The sequence below is a fragment of the Leuciscus leuciscus genome (genome assembly GCF_965113295.1).
Source record: "Leuciscus leuciscus genome assembly, chromosome: 21".
In the NCBI taxonomy this organism is placed as follows: domain Eukaryota; kingdom Metazoa; phylum Chordata; class Actinopteri; order Cypriniformes; family Leuciscidae; genus Leuciscus; species Leuciscus leuciscus.
Window position 1 is genome coordinate 34517717 of NC_138745.1, and position 12715 is coordinate 34530431.

Below are 12715 nucleotides of genomic sequence, written 5' to 3' on the forward strand. Positions count from 1 at the left end.
GTCATCAGACGACACTCAACCAACAACAGAAATGATGCATATATTCACCTCAGAACAAACAAGACACAAGATGCAGATGAGAGCAGAAGAATCCCATGCTGTTTATGTACATTCAGGTGCTGCTTAAATAATAGCATTGTTTCATATTTCATATACACACATGTGTGTGTAATATATGACTCTGCTATAATGCATTGCAACAGTTCTGTTATATTCAAATAACTGACTGCTTTCTCACTTTCTCAGAACAGTAATTCATTTCTCAGAAAATGAATCTCACCCCCCACTGGTAAAACTTGTCCATGAGGTTCAAGATATTCATCTTTAGAGAGAAACACAAATGTTTCCTCATTCCATTGGTTTTTAAAACAGTAAAACATCCTGTGCAATACAACACCGTTTACATCATTATAAAATTGCATGTGAAGAATAATAACAGTAAAAAATTATTTCCATACGGGCCAAATATAAAATTAACATTCATTATGTCATTACTTGATTGGCAGAACAAAAACACATAGCAAAAGCAAACGCAGTGTTGCTGCTTTACCCTTTTAATGTTCATTAAGGCCACACACACACACACACACACACACACACTGATCAAAGAAATCAATAATATACCAATATTTCACAGAAATCAATATTTCACAGAACTTAGAGTTATATAGTTCAGTAGTTTGAGGTTTAACAGATAGTAATGTATGTACAGATATAGTTTATGGAGTTCCTATAAAGTTTGTGTCTTTCATTAAAAGTCAAACAAAACTCAATGTTTTCATACGGCTGAGTCAGTGACTTTTTCTGTATTGTTGTCCAGAAACATCCTCTTTTGTTTCATTTTGTAAATGATTGACATAATGACGATGATAAAACAGCTTACAGCAGCAGCGATGACAGCAACTTTAGATCCACGATCTTCTGCTTTTTCATGTTGAGATGTTTCTGATCGATCCAAGACAGGTTCTTCTGGAAAAGTACATTTAAAATGTTTCATGACACTGTTTAAAACCATTTATTCACAGGTGATTTAAAATGCTGAGTATGCTGAAAAGAGACTAACGAGCAGTTTTCTGTGTTCCATAATTAACCTGGAGCTCAATAATCAATATCTATAATGGAATGTCATTTCTTACCAGGATCTTCAGTGTCAGGTCCAAGTTTACTGGTCTCTGTTAACAGATTTTAAACCACTGTTAGTAGATTGAAAATTAAAGTTTCAAACATTTATTGAATCTTATCACAGGTCTTTTATTTCAAGACATTTGTTGAGTTTTTGTGCTTAAAATGCTCTTGCGTGTAGAACTACTTTCATACCAATTGAGACATTTAAAGCTGTTTAACTACAAAGAGTGATGTTACAAACTCACAACTAAGAAATGTCATGTATCTTTTCATTCGCTACACTATTTTATTGATAATTTGCGGGCAGCGCTGACAAGATTCAATGCATGTGAACATCTCATCTGTGTGTGTGTGTGTGTGTGTGTGTGTGTGTGTGTGTGTGTGTGTGTGTGTGTGTGTGTGTGTGTGTGTGTGTGTGTGTGTGTGTGTGTGTGTGTGTGTGTGTGTGTGTGTGTGTGTGTGTGTGTGTGTGTGTGTGCAGAGACAGAGCTGAAGAACAACAGCGTGATTTACATAGATAATAAAAGGTCATTTAGAAGGGAAAACATGGAAGTTGTTTGTTTTGGTCAGTGTCTTTGAATGAAATAACTGAGTGCGTTTACTGGAAAATAATTTCACACCTTGACATTCGTCAACCAATCAGTATCAAGCATTCAACAGTCCCGTGGTATAATAAAATATATTACCTTTCTTTCCAGGATCTTCAGTGACAGGTTCAGATTTACTGGTCTCTGTTAACAGATTTTAAACCACTGTTAGTAGATTGAAAATAAAAGTACATTTGCAAACATTTATTGAATTATAAACAACAGTATTATATACGGTACCTGTTATGTTCACAGTGAATTCTGTTATTTTACTTCCACAATTTGTTTGCACAAAGAATCTGAATTCTCCCATCATTACTGTAGTTGGACTGAAGCTGCATGTGAAGCTGTTTCTCTGTTCACAGGAGTCCTGAGGAGACTTTTCTCTACAGATTTCGTTGTCATTATATTTCTTAGGGTATTGAAACTTATATCCTGTAATGCAGCATCTAGAGTTCTTCAGAGAGACACTGCAGGTGAGAGTTACTTCTTTCCTCACAGTTCCAGTCACATCCTCACAGCTTACACTGATGTCATCTGAAAAATAACAGTGTATATCATATAATACAGCAACTGAACAATAATAAAAAATGTCTGTACCTTTAATAAGAAAATCAGATTCACTTCCACTGAATATTGTGCATCTTTATTTTTATTTTTTATATTTTTTTTTTAATATATGATTCACAAAACCTAACCAAATCTAACCAAAGCATTTTCCATTTTTTTATTTTATTTTTTTATTCCCTTCTTAAAATTTTAAGGGGAAAGTTTATTCTCTTACCATCAGCTTGACAGACAGCAGTAAAAGTCCAAACCAGAATGAACAGTTGCACTGCATTTACAGCATTCATGGTTTTGATTCTGCAATAGAAAGAAAGAAAAAAAAATACAGAAAGTTGCATAAAGAGTGAAACTTAAACAACTAGGACTAATAAGGAAGTGCTAGAGAGTAAATAGTAGATTAAGACGATTTACTGAAAGTTGAGCAGAAACGTCAGAATTTATCAGCAAAAGTTTGCTTGGATTGAATCAAGTCCATTAGGAATAGATCAACCAAACACAACAAGTCTGCCATGATTTGAACAGAGTGTATGGATTAATAAATATAAAGGATATTATTTTCCTGTTGAAGAGAGAGTTATTGCTCACCTCTGGTCTGTGTGTCTTCAGCGTGTGATTCACACTCTCTCTACAGCGATCACCAGTGTATAAATACAGGCTAGGCACTTTCACTTTCAAAATGACTCGTTGCCCTCAAAAGTTGGACTTAATGGCTCTGCTCTTCAATACTATAATAGTAATACGCATGACTGCCATTCAAAGAGTCAAGGCGGTGGTGTTGTTTCCCTTTACTATTGCACAAATGAACAAACACAACAGGGAATTTTTTCTTCTTTGTAAGGCATTAAACTCAATGGAGGAAACCTTATCCACCAATAAAGAAGCTGTCAATCTCTCCCCCATCAAAGTTAAACAGGTTTTTTTTAAATTGCAACACATGCAGTCGTTAAACCATGTGTCAAAGAATGAATGCATGCAGTTTGTCTAATATTTTCCATCATTACAAACAATACAAGACACAACTGTTGTTCCTCGAGCGAGGTACTTCCATAAGGGAGACTCTCAGTAAACATGCATTTGAAATGGCTATGGAATCATTGTTTTGTAATATATTCGCTGTGGGACGATTGTGACCTGGGCATGGATTTGTCTAAACTCTAAAGGGAGGTCATGTTATCCATGGTTAACCCTTTAAACCTGTCATAGTTAACAAATATGCATTGTAAAACTTTTTTCCCCCAATTATATATTTTTTTATTATAATTATAACAAAATATCTTAAAACATTTTCTAATTAAAAATAATAATACTACATGTTGAATAAACATCAAATTATAACAAGCTCCGGGAGAAACTGCGACATGAAACATATAGGCGTTACTATCATGAATCATATAGTTTAAAATATTTAAATAGACACATCAAGTAGTGAGAACGATCACCAGATATTCCTCATGGAGGAACAACAATTTAAAAATGCCTTCCAGGTGTAAGGGCTAAACAAAAAGGCTACCTTAGTTCCTAGTGCTTTAACTTTTGATAAGCCTAATACTTTATATGCATGGTATCACCAGAAAATTTAATCCAAATGCAACCCACATGAAGGGGAACTTCACCAAAAACCTTCCTCCTACCTTATTCCCTTCCTGAATTATTGAATGTCAAATAAGAAAGATGTTATGTATCAAATATGTAATTTTAATGACATTTTACAAATATGTAAAATTATAATACAAATTATTTTATATTTTTGTTGTTGTATTTTCTTAGCATGAGAATGTCCAAATGTAATTAATTTATTTTCAAAAACAAATTATATCAAACGATACATACCTTTTGGCTCTCCTTGCTGTAGCAGGCGCAGTGATATTACATGCTGCATAATATCATTACTCCTGCTGGACTCATGGTACGCAGCAAAGTTCCTTGATTATTATGCAGGAATGAGAGTATAGTTCCTAGCCATATCAGCCTAGAAAATCGCAACTTTTCATTTCCCGTCGGTCTTAGTACACGATGTAACTACAGAAGAGTCAAGTTTTAAATAGGAAAAATATCGAAACCTTTGGTCATTTTTTTTTTTGAGAGAGAGAGAGATGCTAACGGTCTAATCAGATTCAATGATCTATGCTAAGCTATGCTAAAAGTGGTATCTACGGGGTGGCAAAGGGTGGCAGCTGCCACCCCTGGGATACAGTCTTGCCACCCCTGTTGCCACCCCATTTATAAATCAGATAATATTTTTTAAGTATATTTTATGTTCATAGCCTACACGTTGAAGGCCAAGGAGACCCGCAACAAACTCCTCTCAAACAGAACTCGCCGATTTAGAAAATGAGTTTTCCCAGGTGTAGTTTAAATACACGTTTAACTTAAAGTTACATTTGTAATGAATGTATTGTATGCTAAAGACGATTCAGCATCAGCAAAAACAGCGAGTCTATTACGTTAGCCAAAATCAGCGGTCAAATCGCTCCCTCGTGATTTGTAAGAGCACTCTTCCCTTTGATTAGCCTAATTTTTATTTTAGTAAAGACAAGAACAGCTTAATAAAAAATATAAAATATTGTTTGTATCCATAACGTTTACTGATGGTCGCCGCAATACAGTGCCAGTTAGGAGATCGATCATTTGATTAGCTGAACAGTCCTAAATCCAATTCCTCTCAGATATCACAGCAATGAAACTAGGTTACAACTGGGGAAATAACAAATACAATAGGATTAAGTATGGGCGTTAATAGTTGGGAGAAAATATGATGCGTAATAATGATTAGATCTGCATTTGGTCTTAAAGAGGCAGCAGTCTAATAATCCTGCTGACGATATCTCCATTAATGTGAATCAAATAACAAAAGGCAAAGAAAAAATCAGTCGCAGCTCTTGAATGATATAAGCTTTAATCTATCTATGATAAACTGTGCAGTGTTATTTTAAATCTGACTTTATTAGCTGTCTTTTTAGCCCATATTACTCCTGAACAGTAACGTCAGTAAACATTACTGAAATTAAAGCACTGGATATATAATTTGCTTAATTGTATACTTTTTTTTGTTTGACCATGTGTTTGTACTTTGTTTTTGGTGTCCTATGTCTTCTGAATATAAAACACAAAAGCCTGCACCCTTCTGCATAACGTATGTTTTATTTGTTTTGTTAAAGCATTGCTTTTTCTTTTGCTATAGATATTTATTTTACATTTCAAAATATAAAACAATATTAATTGTGTTCTAAATTTAATTTTTTTAATTTTTTTTAATATAACAAAAATAACCGATAAGAATACTGTTAAAGTACCGGATCGATAAGGAGTATTGGTAAGAGTAGTAATACCGAATGATACCCATCCCTATTGGCAGCAACAAATTAAAAGTTATGGCCAATTTAACTGTGATTAAATTCAGTATACGTCTGCCATATTTTGCCACCCCTCAAAAATTCCTGCCCCCCTCTCGCCACCCCATAAATATGTTTCTAGATCCGCCCCTGAGTAAATGTAACGAAGTAAATGTACTTCGTTACTACCCACCTCTGGAATTGTTCAATGTTATTTTCTTGATATTGCTAATATTGTTTGAATGTTTATTTATGCTTTAGGTAAACGAAATGAGTAAGAGCGTTATGTGCATTAATCCATTTAATTTTTCATTTGGCATACCAGCGTGATGACGTCATCGCACACTTCGGTATGTGGCGCGCGCCCGTGATACGCTCCATTCAGAATCAATACACTAAGCAATCACAATAAGCAATCACTGCAGCGCTCTCTGTTATTTTTTTATTTTTTTATTCTTCTTTAATCTTTTTGTACTTCTTCTTCAGGTAACTTAAACACTTCGGTCTTGAGTAGTAACATTGTTTAATGCAACACTGATGAGTTGTACGGATTGAAAGTAGTTCATTTTAGTTTAGTGATAGTGTGTCATGTGTTAGCATTTCTGAGCACATGGTTAGCATAGATGCCTCGCGATTAGCGCGTTAGCCCGCTATACACAGAGAGAAAGTCATTTATGTCAACATTGTTTGAATATAAGAGTTTATTAGGTTGTTTCAGTTTTATGAGTTATCTGAAACTTGCACATTTGGGTAATTAACTCCTTCATGTGTGTGAATTGAGTTATGCATTTCAATAGTTTTCATCAATTTTGTAAGTGACTTTATTGTAGGAAATACATTGGACGATGGAGTGAACATTGGTCAGACATGAGCATGTAATTGATATCTCAGCTGCATTGTTGTCATCAATTTCATACTGTCATTTAGTGGGTTTGGGTAAATATTTAGTCTGAAAATGTGTTTTCTCTCTATAACAATTGTCACTGTGTCAGTTGTAAATGCCACACTTCTCTAGTGTGATGAGACATGCTTGAAGTTATATTTACAGTTCATTACTTTGTAAGAAAAGTGTTATATGCACTGATAATGTAATGTACTGAGCATATGTTATCGGAATGAATTCATTTAGATTGAAACAAAAGGTGTGCATGTAAACAATGAATGGCGACCGCAGAAAGCAAAAGCCGAATCCCGGACATGTCTGGGTGGAAAAAGGTTTAAATGGAGCGCAAGAGACGATGGACGAAGGCTCGGTTCCGGTTACATTGTGGACAACAAGACGTGGCTTTTTAAGTTTGTTTCTGTTTTTAATCTAAACTGATGTATTAAATATAAAGTTGTGCTTCGTAATAAGAGAGGGTGATAGTACGGGTTGGTGGAACTGAAACTGGGAAGGTTTAGGGAACAGCCATAGGTACCATTTTGCACATGCATGAGGTTGAGAAGTGCACTATCTGTAATTGATTCTGGGGTTTGTCACCAATGAAGGCCACATTTACACATAGCCGGGTATTTAGAGAAACGAATATTTCTCCCCCTCCGTTTTCAAAAATAACATCGTGCACACAATATCGTTTTCAAAAAAAGTTGTCGTTTACATCAACCCGCATAAATACAAAGGGGCGGCAGTGTAAGGAGAAGGATAAAGCCATGCAAGCCAATCAGAATCCTCAAAATCGACAACGACGAATAGCACGAGCGACTTCCTGTTCCTTTCAAAACAATAGACATGGCGCGAGGTTCGTTCGTGTGGACAGACAGCGAAGCAAATGCAAACAGGCCAAAAGCGTTTTCACAAAAGTAAAAATGAGTACCACTTTAACAGCATCCATGATCAAATAGTAGCCAAACAAACTCATAGACAGTATGGAACAAACTCTAAACATAGGGCGCTCACATGACGTAAGCATTTTCTGGCGCATAATGTGACGTTTGAGAACCTAAAACCCCGTTTCTCCCAGTTGACACGGCAACACATAACCGGCGTTTTCAGAAATCTCCACTTTGGCCGGAGTTTTTAGAAATAATCGTTTTCTGGGATAAAAACGGCGTTTTCGTGTAAATGACAGGCCAAAACGCAGGGAAATATCTGCGTTTTCCCATCGTGTAAACGGGGCCGAAGTGAGTTAGTTCACGTAGCGCTTTGTGTAGTTCTACGGTTTTCCAGGTTGTGTTTAGCCTGTCCTTGTAGTCCCCTCTGTTAATAAAACTAAATATTTTGATTGAAGCTGTGGTGGTGTGTTGTCTTCTGGTGCCAGACCATACTGGCTAAAATAAGTAAAGGTGGTGGCAGCAGCCTATTAAGAAAAACAGATATTGCAATAGTAATATGCATGACTGCCATTCAAAGAGTCAAGGCTGTGTTGTTTCCCTTTACTATTGCACAAATGAACAAACAACAGGGAGATTTTTCTTCTTTGTAAGGCATTAAACTCAATGGAGGAAACCTTACCCACCAATAAAGAAGCTGTCAATCTCTCCCCCATCAAAGTTAAACAGGTTTTTAAAAAATTGCAACACATGCAGTCGTTAGACCATGTGTCAAAGAATGAATGCATGCAGTTTGTCTAATATTTTCCATCATTACAAACAATACAAGACACAACTGTTGTTCCTCGAGCGAGGTACTTCCATAAGGGAGACTCTCACAGTAAACATGCATTTGAAATGGCTATGGAATCATTGTTTTGTAATATATTCGCTGTGGGACGATTGTGACCTGGGCATGGATTTATCTAAACTCTAAAGGGGGGTCATGTTATCCATGGTTAACCCTTTAATCCTGTCATAGTTAACAAATATGCATTGTAAAACTCTAATATAATACTACATTTAGTCTTAAAAATAATACTTTTGATAACCCTACTACTTTATATGCATAGTATCACCAGAAAATTGTATCCAAATGCAGCCCAAAGGGGAACTTCACCAAAAACCTTCCTCCTACCTTATTCCCTTCCTGAGTAACTGATAGTCAAATATAAGAAAGATAGGCCTATGTAAAATTATAATATTTTTTTTTAATATATATATATTTTTTGTATTCTATTAGCATTTTCTTAGCATGAGAATGACCAAATGTAATGAATTTATTTTCTTTAAAATATTCTATCAAACGATACATACCTTTTGGCTCTCATTGCTGTAGTTTTTGAGATATGAGTCTTTACTGTTTTTGTATGTCACTCAGAAAAAAAAGGGTTTAAGGGGTTAATCCATTCCCTGATCAGCAGTGCTAATTACTTCTGTCTGTCTCCTCATCTTAATCCATTCGGTTCTCCAGCACTGAGATCAAACCTTCAGCTTCACGCGACAGGGAATCAGTTCAAGCATTAAACCCTGACAAACACTGCGAGTATGATCATGATCATCTGGTGGTCTTTTGCAGCTCCTCTGCTGATATAAGGAGGCAATGGCACACTCTCCACAGAATAACAAAATAAGAGTCCTTTTTTTAAATTCTGTCCATGTGAATCAATATAGGCCTACACTTGTTAATCGGAACTGCATAAGGAAAAGCCGAATAACTTAGAAAAAACTTATCAGTTGTGTATATACTTTGTGTGTATCACATCAACACCCTGAAAATGACCTCTAGAAACCCCTTTTATAAAAGTTGACTATTTAAAAAAATGTTTTGATCTAACATGTGAAAGTCAAGTAAAGCATCATAACTGTCAGAAATGAACAAAATCTGATTTAATTGACCTAGTGCTGTTTTGATACTTAAAACAGTCGAGAACATCACGTGGGAATTTTTGTGCATTTCATTATAGTTTATTTATTTATGTATTCTCTAGTCTCTAGTTAAAAAGAGAGGCTGTACAAAGTAAACACGCTCCTTACAGACATTTTTACAAGCGAACCACATACTGTATGAAAGACCAGGAGCAAAGTGAAAGAATAAAAGAACCTTCAAAGAAAATAAAAGTTGTTGTTCCTTTCAGTCTATAACAGTGGTCTTCACTATTTTTTTCATGAGAGCCACACTGATAGGACAAAGTAGAAGAGCCAGTTTTACTGCAAAGTATCAAAAGTTACATCCAGTCATAAATACCATGTCTGCTTATCAATCTGTCATCCCTGAACAATATGCATTGCTATAAATACAAAAGGGTGTGGGAAAAAACATTCTTCATGATTTAGGCCTACCAGTTAAATGTGTCCAATCTGAGACAAGATGATTTCCCTTCAAAAAAAAAGCAGGATTTCCAGAATATATTCATCCCAGAATATGACCTTAAGTTATTTTTTTCTACATTAGCCCATCGTGTATCTAACCATCCCGACTGATGAATCTGAATGTATTGTGGTTTGTATGGACGCTAAACACGGGTTGATGTGCGTGTTTATATAGCCCCTTTCACACAGCGCGATGATCCTGGGAAATTGCCAGAACGCCTTCTGTGTGAACGCAAACACGACCCGGGATTGATGCCGGGATTTGACCCGGGTTCGTTTGATTTTGGTTCATTCACACTGCCAGTGATTTTCCGCAATCAGAGAGTGCGTTCACACACAACCTGTACAAATCCCGTAAAGACACGTGACATCGATGTGACTTGTAATGTCTCAGCAGCGTCTTAAGTTTGCTTATGAGCTGCGATTTCTCTCTCGAGAAACCACGCTTGTGCATCTTTTTCTCTGATTCGATCATAAACTTGCGCATTACGTACCGTTTCACAGCTGGCGAACGATCCCGGCTTCAGCGTCATCACTACGACACGGCATTATTACGCTTTTGTTCAGCGTGCGTTGGTCACTTTATCTGTGTATTTTCCGGAATCTCTGTGTGAAAGAGGCTTATGTCACAAGCTTCAATCAAATCTGAATAAATTTTTTTGACATGCCGCACACTGCACAAATATACAAAGTTTCCCGCCTAAAAATGGCCAAAACCAGTCGTCTGTGGATGATAATCCAAAACAAGGAATGGTGGGACGTCCTGCTCCACTTCACAGACGCTGAGTGAAAGGAGAATTTTAGAATGACGGGATACTCATTTATGACACTTTATTCAACAGGAGGAACACCTCGTCCAGCGCGTCATACGTGACCCCTTCAGTTTCGGGTTTCAATCCGATCAAGATGTTCTCTCGATTGGATTAGAAAAGGAATAAACCACCCCTTTCAATACGATCGAAATGATTTGTTATAGAGCTGACACTTTGAGTTTTTAATGGGTTATGTTTCTTATGAAATATCTGTAGTGACTGCATGATCATATCACCGCATTATTTCCCGCCATGCGAGCCACAAATTAAAGCTTGGCGAGCCGCACAATAGGCCTTTTTCACGTAAGTTAGAACGCACATCCGGTTCAGCGTTTGTTGTGTAAAGCGACTTCCGGTGAAAAAGAGTCACTCAGACGCGCTAACGTTACTCTTCACACAACTTCCCTGAAGAATCTACCGGCAATTACATCAGCGGATGTTTTTTGACTTGTCGAGCTTCTCCGCACTCAAAACAAAACAAATCTTTATTGTAATAGTCATTTTAGATAATTTTAAGACTTTGTTTATCTTAATTTTATTACTGCAGTTGTGGCAGCTTATTTGGAGAAATAAAGTATGTGATATCTTCCTTGAACAGTAGCCTAATTTAATTTGTGTCAACATTAACTAAAATGATATTATGACTTGAAAGTGAAAGGACATAAATGTAAAAGCTTCAATAATAGATTTAATAAAAAATGACGGGAAAGTAGCTTCGTAATTTGTTTTCAGAAATGCATAAACATACCTGGAAGAGGAGACTGCATATAGTCATGATCTGCTCCAGCGCTGTTACCTCACTAACTATTTTGTCGTCTTGGGTGTCGTCAGAGTAGGCTACGGTGCCACATTGCTGCCACATATTATTTCCGCTATTGATATAGGCTATATCAATTTTATGTAGCCTACAAAATATGCCCTTATCCACATAAAATTGATATAGCCTAAGCCTTTCATGTCTATCATACATCTACGTTCAAAAAGCTGATATAGCAGCCCCCAATGGACATGTTAAAAGATCAAATTCTGTACACACCTTATTACTAAACCATACTATCCAACAGAAAAGCAGATGAGTCCAGAATATGAACGCAACGCACACGTTAAGCGTTTTCCTCCCATAGAAACCCTTTATTATAAAGAAAAATCTTAACGTGGCTTTATGGGAGGATGGAATTGCAGTGCACAACAAATCCTTTAAATGGTATTCAATGCAAAACAAAAAATGAAAATATATAAGTAGCCTATAAAATAAACAAATAATTGTGGCATTAATTAGCCCACAAACAATATTTATTTTAAAGCCTAAACGAATTTATTTAAAGAAAAACACCAGCTTTCTAGTGTTGTGTTTCAGCCGCCCACTGGCACAGCGCTTACTCGCCGTAGAAAATGTATGATTTAAATGATGTTTTATTAACAAAGTTCGGGAGGAGCAGGTTCAGATAATTAACCAAATTATGCACAGCTGGAGATTAATCAGTAATCAACTCAATGACAGAGTATAAATTCACAGCAGACCTATCTCTGTTCATTGAAAGTTTGTCAGCATCCCTCCTCCACCCCATCTCCTCACTTCCAGTTCCATCTACACTTACCACCTGGGGGGAGTACTCTGGGTTCGGGCCTAACTCCGAGCTCGGAGCCCTCCCCCCGGACAGCACGCCAAATACGCATAAACTTATTGTACTAATTATATGTAGATGTGAACTCGTGAATTTGTTAGACACGAAGAGGACTTATCCGTCTGGCATGGCCGCTCGCCCTAACGTTAACCTATAAATGTTCGCTATTATTAAGCACATATCCAGGTGTTTGTGCGGAGTGTGGAGCGCGCACTGCATGACATGGACGCGCCGGTGCCATCACTCGCATTTTCCTATCAACAGTGGAAACAACTTAAAATACTCCATCATTTCTGGTCATACTGTTCACAGAGTAAACGCAACAACGTATCTGACTTGCAACACACACACACAGCAGCAGCTGTGCTCACTCAAGGTGATTTTTATTAATTAAACAACCAATCACAAATATACACACTCTCATTACTCATCACGTGACATTTCATTCAACTCAATCAACTCAGACATAAATATCAATCAATAAA

General features: G+C 36.6%; 1 protein-coding gene and 1 long non-coding RNA gene across 2 annotated transcripts in view; one reads left to right on the forward strand and one right to left on the reverse strand.

Moving 5' to 3' along the window:
* Positions 1-12715, forward strand: part of LOC309485233 — a 176122-nt gene that overhangs the window by 52178 nt on the left and 111229 nt on the right. The window lies entirely within an intron of this gene.
* On the reverse strand, positions 231-9031 carry LOC309485215 (uncharacterized protein). Its single transcript, XM_082151990.1, has 6 exons — positions 8738-9031; positions 2497-2576; positions 1953-2249; positions 1812-1856; positions 1137-1172; positions 231-969 (listed from the first exon to the last, which is right to left on the reverse strand). The coding sequence occupies exons 1-6, from the start codon at positions 8749-8751 to the stop codon at positions 779-781; spliced, it is 663 nt and encodes a 220-aa protein (XP_082008116.1). The 5' UTR covers positions 8752-9031; the 3' UTR covers positions 231-778.